Source organism: Cenococcum geophilum (assembly GCF_001692895.1).
Source record: "Cenococcum geophilum 1.58 unplaced genomic scaffold K441scaffold_35, whole genome shotgun sequence".
In the NCBI taxonomy this organism is placed as follows: domain Eukaryota; kingdom Fungi; phylum Ascomycota; class Dothideomycetes; order Gloniales; family Gloniaceae; genus Cenococcum; species Cenococcum geophilum.
In genome coordinates, this window is record NW_027137593.1 from 1,512,898 (window position 1) to 1,522,840 (window position 9,943).

At 40.6% G+C, this 9,943-nt stretch overlaps 1 protein-coding gene across 1 annotated transcript; it reads left to right on the forward strand.

The window, feature by feature from the left end:
- Positions 1–8,867: 8,867 nt before the first annotated feature.
- On the forward strand, positions 8,868–9,338 carry K441DRAFT_679339 (uncharacterized protein; the record flags this gene model as incomplete). The annotated part of the gene is made up of 1 exon (XM_067651252.1): positions 8,868–9,338. The coding sequence occupies one exon, from the start codon at positions 8,868–8,870 to the stop codon at positions 9,336–9,338; it is 471 nt and encodes a 156-aa protein (XP_067501454.1).
- Between the last annotated feature and the right edge of the window lie 605 nt (positions 9,339–9,943).

A 9,943-nucleotide genomic window follows, 5' to 3' on the forward strand; every position in this document is an offset into this window, starting at 1 on the left:
AAAGAGAACCTAAGAAGACTAGAGGAACACTTATAATTGGCGTCTTAACCTAAGCAATTTAGCATAAAATTATAAAAAGCGGGATAGTTATTAAATCTCAGCTTTTTAAGACTAGGCTATTTAAGAACAGCCTAATTATAAAGCAATGCTATAGATATAATTAATAGGGATATATATAAAGCGTATATGGAAAACAAATAAAATGCGGATAATATGTAGGGCTATATAGCACCACGGATTGCCCTAAAGAAAGGGTATCCTGCGTTAATTGCGGTAAAGCCTATAAAGTATAATAAAGAAAGGAGTGTAGGACTTTTTAAAGCTACCTTAAAGGTATCCAAATAAAAAGAATAGCCCTCTTAACGCAGTTGCTCTGTATATAAAAAGCTATAGAAATAATATTACACCCACCCCTAATACTAGGAAACTTTATAATCATTACTAATAAAAAAAGAGAATAAGAACTATTAGGGACCTAAGAATAACTACTTAAACGGGGACTAGGTAAACTATCTTTTATTAATAAAGTAAGCAGAGATAGATCGCAATTAAGGCTCCGGCTGCGTGCTAATAGAGCAATAATAGTAACTAGTAAAAATAAAGAGGAGCAGGATATAGATATAGATAAGCCTATACTTACCCTAAATAAATAAGTATATAATTATCTAGTATAACTGCGGAAATGCAAATTAAGGGGTATATCGCCCCTTTTTTAATAGCGTTATGCTGGCGGATTACTAGGTCCTTACAGTCTAGAAGCCGGTATTTAATAGGTACACTAAATTAATATACTGCCCTAGGGGATTTATACTTACGTATAACGCCCTCCCCATAATAAAAGTCTGCTTTATAATTAGCCGGAATATTAATGCCGCGCACTAGAAGTGCAGATAGTACGGCCCCTTTACTACAGCCCTCTGGGTGCGCCTAGAGGGGCTAAAGATTATAATTATTAACGTCTACAACCCGCGTAAAGATGGCCCTTAAATTAGGACATGGCCGGAGGTTAAAACGGCCATTAAGGAAGCTAAGGGAGAAATCGTACTTTTAGGCAACTTTAACGCCTACTACCTAAGGTAGGGCGGAAAGCATATAGCAATAAGAGAGTGTAATTAACCTTATATTTATATCTCTAAATCTATATAGAAGAGTTAACTTCTATGGTATAGTTAAGGAATGGGCCCTTATAAGAGACTATATACCTATCCGCATCCAAATTAACAACGCTAGCTGTCCGCTAGCGGAACGCCGGCGCCTCGCCATTAAAAAACTAGACTTATAGGGCCTCCTCTAAAGCATTTAGGGGCTTAACTAGGCCATATCTAAAGACCCCCTTTAAGCCCTTTAGGAAGGGATTAAATAAGCACTTAAAGAACACTGCCCGTAAGTATAACCTAGCTAGTAGGCCCGCCAAGAATGGTCACTAAATGCTATACAGCTCCACGCTAGCGCCCGCTAGGCGCGGCAATAGTACTAAAACTATAACAACCCCTAGGACTTACAAAGATACCTAATACTAAGTAATTAACTCTAGAAAGAAACTAGGAGAGTTAATTATAATAACTAGAGGCGCTTTATTTGTAAACTTACCAAGGATTAATTAAAACCCTATAATAAAGGACTTTAGATCCTATTAAAATGGAGTAGAAAAGTAAGCATAGCGAAGGCGGACCCCTATTTACTAGACCTTAGGAGGTCCATTAAGGACCCTTTAATAGACAATAATACTATAAAAGTAGATATCTTTATAGCCAAATTCTTTCCTAAGACTGGAATAGCGGACCTTAGCGATATTAAGATAGAGGTAATAATAGAACAAAGAGCACTTAATATTAGCCCTATTATCTTAATAGAAGAAATTAGTAAGCTAATTAGGAGCCTTCTAAATGGAAAAGCCCTAGGGCTAGATAGCATACTAAACGAAGTTCTTAAAGCAGTTGCCCTAGTTATTATAAAAGACTTAGTAGAAGCAGCTAGCTACTGCTTTGCTAATAGAACAATACTAAAAAGTCTTAAAGAATCTATAACTATGGTATTACGTAAGGAAGGAAAGAAAGACTACTTTTTCCTAGGCAGCTATAGACCAATTACCCTTAAAAATTCGCTAGTAAAAGTCCTAGAAAAGCATATAGCTAATATTATATTAGAAGCAGCGGAAGAGCACGGTCTACTTCTTTAGAACTAGATAGGAGCAAGGCGCAAGCAATCTATACTATTAGCAGTAGGACTGCTTAGCTCTTACGTACAGATAGCGTAGCGAACGCGCCGTGGGTGCGTGGTATTAATGCTAAGCTTAGACTTAATAGGAGCATTTAATAACGTGTCCTATAAAAGGCTCCTTTATATTCTAAAAAGAAAAGGCTTTTTAAAGTAGCTTATAGACTTTATATAAAGCTTCCTAATAGTACGTAAGACCCGTATTAAGTTTATAAAATATAAGAGTAATTAAATTTAGACACAGACAGGTATCCCCTAGGGGTCTCCCTTATCGCTAATTCTGTTTCTCTTTTTTATATTAGAACTTTTAGAGAAATTCCAGAGTCCTAATAGCGGCACGCTAGGGTTCGGCTTTGTAGATGACACAAATCTTATTACCTAGGGGGACTCCACGGCAGAGAACTGTTAACGATTAAAAGCTGCCTATAACTACTGCGCTGCATAGGCAAACCAATACGGCGCGGCGTTCGCCCCTAAAAAGTACTAGCTTATACACTTTACAAGGCGACGGCGCTACGCCACTGCAGACCTTGCGTCCACCGTGCGTATCGCCGGCTGCGAGACAGCTCCCTAGAAAACCAGCATGTAAATCCTAGGGATTTAGGTGAACCCTAAGCTTTAGTAGAAAGAATAGATTAAGAAGGCAGTAACTAAAGGATTAGCAGCCTTTAAAGCGATGTTAAGAATTACTACGTCTATATAGGGCCTATTAATACGCCGCTCGCGCCTCCTATACACAGCCACTATCTAATTAGCGATGCTATATGGCGCCTAAGTGTGGGGAGTATAGGACGACGGCGGAACGCTAGCAAAAAGCTTGCTTAAACCGCTATAGAAAGTCTAGAACTAATGCCTCCGTAGGGTTATAGGAGCATACCAGCAAACACTAATAGCTATAATTAAGAAGGAAGCGGCCATTCCCCTAATCTAACTCTATATTAAAATGACAGCCCTCTAAAGAGCCGCCAAAACAGCCTCTAATAGGGTAGAAAAGGAATTAGTAGAGGCACCTAAGGGTATCTAAAAAACACTAATAAAGCGCTAGTGGAAAATAAGACGGCTACTAGTACTACTAAAAGTGCTTAGGGACCGCGTAAAGGACTATAAGAATAAAATATAGGGGTTTCTTATATACTAGAAGAACTGTATAGAGTAGGAAGCTGTAATAAACCCCTATAGGTGTAGCTAGCGGAGCGCTAGTAGAGCGTAGACGGAGCGCCGCTACTGTATAAGAGGCCACCAGCACTACTGGCGGGAAACCACCCTTATCGCGAAATGGGCAGACCTAGAATAGCGCTAACGGTAATAGGCAAAGGCCAAAAATCGCATAGAAACTATGTGGAAGACCCTATAGGGGAAACCTATAATCCCATTATATAAAGATCTAATAAAAGTAGAGGTTATAGTACTATTCCTTCTTTATATAGAGGTAATAGGGCTTAACGCATAGCTTACATCTATTAGAGTATTAAAAATTCTCCCGCGATGCGAATATAGTTAGATAAGGCAGATAGTACACTATATACTATTCTAATGTCTATAATACTAAAGGGCGGACCTTATAGCATAATGTACCTCTAAATACCTCTAAGACGTCTTAAATAATAAAAAAAGTGCTTAAGCGGCTGTAAAGTGGCTAATATAGTTAGGTACTTTAGCCTAGTTCTAGGCTATAAAGGTAATAGATGTAGAGGATATAAGAGGATACTAGCCCTTTTAAAGCTTAGAGGACTAGTAAAAGAATATAGGCAAAAGGATATTAGTAAAAGGATAAGGGAAGAAGGGGTAGTATGAGATTGTCCGTAAAGCGCGGTTAGTTAGCTTAATATATAGACTCTAAGCCAGGCAGAAGGCGAGTTGCTAGCGCCCCAATATCGGAACGCCGTCGTCTCTCCAGCGCGGCCCGCGATTAGGTTTTCTCTAAGATAGAGTTTTTCCTATAGAAGGTATTAGCCTATATGGACCCACTAGGGGGACCGGGACGGGCGGTAAATTGAATTTATTATTAATAAGATATAATATATGCTTACGCTTTTAATAACGCGTTTTTTAACTTTAACGAAATTAATGTTAGGACTAAGCAATAGCCATATAATAAAATTAATACCATTTAGAAGCCCTAAGTCTTAAAAAAAATGTAACTATAGGGTTTAATAATAACGCGTTATGTGAATGAATAAATTAGATATCCGCAATATCCGTTTTGTGGATTTTGCTTACGTTTTTAACAAAACTCGCCAAAGCCTCTCAGACGTGATTTTGCAATTCGGAAGACGGCGTAGGTTATTCCGATGCTAGCTAAAAAATCGCGTCTAAGCTCGCTGAGGTAAGGCACCGCGATCCTTATGATCCATTGCTTTCTCTACCTATTAGATAAGAATTAATTTAACAGTTAATAGGCCATACAAGTGCACTTGGGTGATACCGACATTAATATTATACTAGGTTTTAGCCCTAGAGTAGTTAGTAAAGAACCGCTTAACTAGGGTAAGATTATTATTAGTAATAGCGCGTTCTAAGCTAATTAATTATATATAGTAAGTCTAAAGCTCTTCCTGGCGTCCTAAAAAGGATTATACCTAATTTTTACCTAATAGTGCGATTTTATAATAGCGAGGGATATTAGAGTTTTCCCGCTAAAAGATAAGGGAGGTAATTGTCTAAATTATATAAAATTAATATAGAAACCTAGCTTTAGTAAGATATATACAGTATTAAACAATTATTGCCTCGCCAGCGAGAGTTATACGGTATTGGTTAATGCGGACGACTTAGTAAGATTAGCATTTACCCCGGAGTCGTTTTTAAAAGGTAGTAGGAACTCTATCCCTTGCAACGTTGGTGTCCTACTGCAGGTGGCCTGTGCGGGAACACCAGAATCAGAGCTATGTAGAAGCTTCGCAGATAATATAGGTTAACTTAATCATCAATTAATTAACTATAATGCCTTCTAATCGTGCCTTTCTTGATCCTAATATTGTCCAACCTACTAAATACATCGTTCCTTTAACTTGTGTAGCAAAAGAACTACCCCTAGAGCCTTGGCAGCTGCCTAAATTTAAACCCTTTATTATTAACGATTATAATACCTATAGCGAGCCAATCCTCCCCCTAAATACCAATATAAGTGATCTAATGGCGCTATTCAATCTATTTTATATAGATGAGATAATGGATAAGCTTATGGAGTAGATAAACGCGTATACGGATAAACAGCAGAGCCTTAAGGATGAGGACGAGCTATAAACGCGTTGTAGATGGCTCCTAATATCCAGAAAGGAACTATACGCATACTTTAGTATACTAATTTATATAGGCATTACTATTAAATTAGCCATTAAGGATTACTGGGGCGATTTAGAAGAGGATGGCTGCAGTTATATGGTGAAAAAATACATCTTAAAAGACCGCTTTTAGCAGCTTGATCGTTATATTAGAGCTACTAAATCCCAGCCCTAAGACAATAATTCATCTAAATTAACCTTTAATCGTATTAACGACCTTTTAGAGCACCTATAAGTCCTCTACTATAAGCTCTACAATCCTAGAGCTTACCTTGCTGTTAATAAGACAATTCAACGCTTTATGGGAAGGGCTAGTGAGATAGTTAATATTCCATTAAAACTAACACCTAAAGGCTTTAAAATATGGGTTCTAGCTAATAAGGGCTATATATTAGATTAGATCTATTATGCTAAAGGCAATAAAGGTCCTATTGACCTAGACTCCCACTTTATAGAGGTAGAAGGATTTAGCAATATACAAGCTATCGTCCTTAATTTCCTTACACAAAAGCATAAGATTACTTAGCAGCGACTCTACCCTCTAGGAAAGCACATCATGTGGCTTAATAACCTCTTTACTAGCGTTAAACTATTTCGAAGACTTTGTAAGCTTAAGGTTGGAGCGGCTAAAACAGTTAGAACGGCAAAGACATAGAATAAGGAGTAAGGGCAGGATTCTATAGATATATTAAAGGATTCCAAGGGCCGAAAAAGGAAGGAACCTCTAGAGTAAATTAATGTTAAGCTCTTAAAACTTAAGCTTGTGCATTCAGCCTAAATTCCATAGGGGACGCTCTACGGATCTACTTTAAAAGATCATTAGGTAATAGAGTTTGCTTAAAAGAACGCGAATATAGTCCTTTTTATAAGTACTATACACAACGGTAAGCTCTATAAATTATTCTATATTATAGACAGCCTTAATACCATACTAAAACCGTACTAACGTTATATATCGCTAGGTTAATCCTACGTTATAACTTAATAACGATGACCTATAAAAACGGCTATAGGAGCCGCCTAAACCCGTAAGATCTTTAGTAATAACGTCCGCAAAGAGTTACCTATCCCTGACTTTATAGACGAGTATAATTGCTATATATATAGAGTGGATATTATAGATTAGCTGCGGAGCTATTATAACACACAGAGAGCGTATAGGAAGACTTGGAAGCCTCTATTCCACTTCCTACTTAATACTATTATTAGTAATTACTATCTGCTATTATCTTATAGGCTAGTAGATCGATATTACTGCCGTAAGAAGTCGCATAAGTAATTTAGGAAGGACCTACGCAAAGCTCTCTTCCAGAACTCCACACGGGCTCAAAAACACCCCTCTTACGCTATACCTTCTAGGCCGTTAATTAACAAGATAATATAGGAACCTGTAGTAGAATATAAGCTTATTAAGCTTGGCGAACGGCAGCAGAATTGCTCTGGCTGTATTAAAGCTAGAAAGATGACTACAGAGCCTTATATGGCAAGAAGGAAGCCTTTGGCAGATCTCTCTATTAACACCACTCGGAAAGAGAGGACTAGTAAGGACTGGAAGCATCGCCAACGCGTGCCAAGAACTCAATTTGGGTGCAGTGTATGTAGAATTCCGTTCTGTAGGAAGGGCGATTGCTAGAGCGCCCATATTAAACGAATTTCCACTAAAGATTGAGTGTAGATATTAAAATATATATATTTATTGAGCTTTATATTTCTTATCACGGCTCTAAGATTCTAACGATCTAATTGGCTGGAGCTTATTGATAAGAATAGGACACGAATCAACGTTGCAAGGGATAGGCATCCGCGTAAGCTTATAGGCTGCGATATAAGCCACCTACTCGCTAGGTAGTAAGAGCAGCTTATATACAGTCTTCTATATCTAGCGCTTAAGGGCAACGAGGCATAGGTATAGATTGGTGTATTTTATAGAGTTAAGATAGAAGAAAGTCAATTGTTTACTTCTAAAACGGCAGTATACTTCTTTAGGCAATAAGCTAGCCATAAGAAGAAGGCGGTCTGCTAGCGCGGTCATAACTCAGTAAGCGGTCAAAACCCCGTTAACCACGTTAGATAATTTATTTTTGTAGGGTTAAGAAATAACAAAATTGTTCTAGGTATTTAGGTTAAAAATTCGTCAGCTTTGCAGGTCTAGAGACACAATAATCATTTTCAGTAATCTGGTAGTGGGAATTGTTCGAGCGCGGCGGAGCACGTTTGCCAAGACTAAAAAGCGTCAGAGCGTCAGAGCGTCAGACCCTGTAGTGCCGTGGTGATAGCCATATAGAGCTGATGCAAGGATTTCCCCTAATGGCCATTGCATGTCATAATATTCTGAGGTTTGGACTTCTATTGTTTCGTACTGGAATACAGGCCACTGTTAATTCCCTAGCTAACGTCATTTGGCAGCCTTTAATACGGCGGTGATTACCACGATAGCGACAGGCGAACAGAGAAAGGTGTGGATAGCGCATCGTATAGTATCGAAAGGCAATAGCGCTGGGGAGCTGGGTATAACACGAAGGTAAACAAGTGACCTTGCTGTCGGAAGGATCTCGAGTCCAAGAAGGTGGAGAGGCAGCCTATTCGAGGGCTTGGGTCGACATCTGGTTGCAGAATAATCGTGGCTATCATTGAGAGATTGCAGGGCTACGGGAGCACCCATTCATCGAGTAAGTTCTATCTCCTTCAGTAACATATCAAACCCACATTAACAAGCATGTTGAGATAGCCTAGCCGCGAAGGTCACCAAGACGGACTCGAGAAGACAGACTGAACAGCATCTCAGTAGGCAATGTCCTATCCTTCTACAAATATTGTCCCATTCAACATATACAGTATTCGAAAACTTGCGTCGAGGACAACGCAGTGGCGGTTGATATTCTGGCAAGGCTGAGATCTATTCGGGAAAGCGGGTGGCTCGGATAGAGGCCTTTTTCGTCTTGGATAAGAGTCATGTCAGGGAATAGTAGGCCTAAGCTAATGATTCCGTCTACGGCACACGTTAGTGCTAATGGCAGTGAAATGACATAGGAAAATACCCTGCTGATCCCACTGAAGTGGCATCACCCAGGCCAGCAGGAGGTTGGTCTAAAGAGGCTATACTCAGCGCTGCGACTTTGATCGTTATGATCCTGCTGCCATGTATAGGTGTTCTGTGGAAAAATAATAAAGTGAGGGCGTTCTGCAGGAGGTGGTGGGATCGAGTGTGTGGACGAGCATCTCGTACGTATTAGCTTCGCTAGTCCTTGCTCGGATCAGTCTTCCCATCTACACCTTCGCCGGCAAAGGTCGTACGGCTATCGTTGATGCCAGACGGTGTGGCAGCCAAATTGATCAAAGCGCCACTTTCCTGATAAGCCTAGCGCAATGCGCTCATGTATGAAGGCATTTTACGTCGTTCAAAGTTCTAGTAGCACTATAGCTCTGAATGAGCTAGCCGAAGAGTTCCAGGGAGCCCCGCTGACCGATGTAGGTACCGATTTAGACATTGAGACGGGTATGCTACCCAAAAATCACGGGGATGATGGGGCTCTTATCATTCTTGATACGCTTATATCAGAGACCGTAAGGGAGCAGGAAGGCCGGGCTTCGACAAAGAGACAGCGCTTGGTATCTGACCAGGAAGTAAAGCCAGAGAACGAATCGAGTGCCGGGCCACAAGCACAGCCGAACGTTGTGCCGAAGGTTCCTCTAGCAGGTGCTGAGAGCAATAGCGGTCGTTCAAGTGTTGTTGTAGCATGGAATGTCGAACTACCTGCCGCAAGGATAAGACAGCAAGAGGACTATCATGACACGGTCAGTCGGATGCGAGGGTTCCGGCTGGAACGACATCGTTAGTTCGATTTAGTAGGAGATGAGAGGGATGAGTCGACTTAAGGGGAAATGTTGCGGTCGGTGCGGAGTGAAAACGTGTAACTAGGCAAGACGGGAGGGGACGGTCGCAGTTTGCGACAAGCTGATTTAAGGGAGAGATAGCTCGGGCTGTAATGTAATAGAACCTCTATGACTTGTGAATGATGAGTTTGGAGACGTAGTGTGATGACTTCAGAGGTAGAGGGCCATCAGACGAGAAGAACAAAGGTGCGGAGCTGAGGATTTGTCGGGTGCGTCAGGTTCGTAGGAGGGTGACGGCTATGCCAGTGGGCGGGCAGTTTCAATACCGACGCTTCAGTATCGTACCAGAGCGTCTGCAGCTTGACTTTGTCCCATGGAAGCCGCCCCGGCCAGCCGTCACCGCTAGCTCTCATGATTGGCCAGTCTTCTTTTGTTCACCTTGGCATGCAGAAAGTCAAATCGTGGCTTGCATTCGCTAGCTCTCATAATTGGCCATTCTCCTAGCCACTGTTGCAGTTTTTACGCCCAACGCCTAATTCAATCGATTCAACAGCCGCAAACGCCATCGGTAAAAACATGCTTCCGCTAGAGCGCAAGGCAAATGGTTG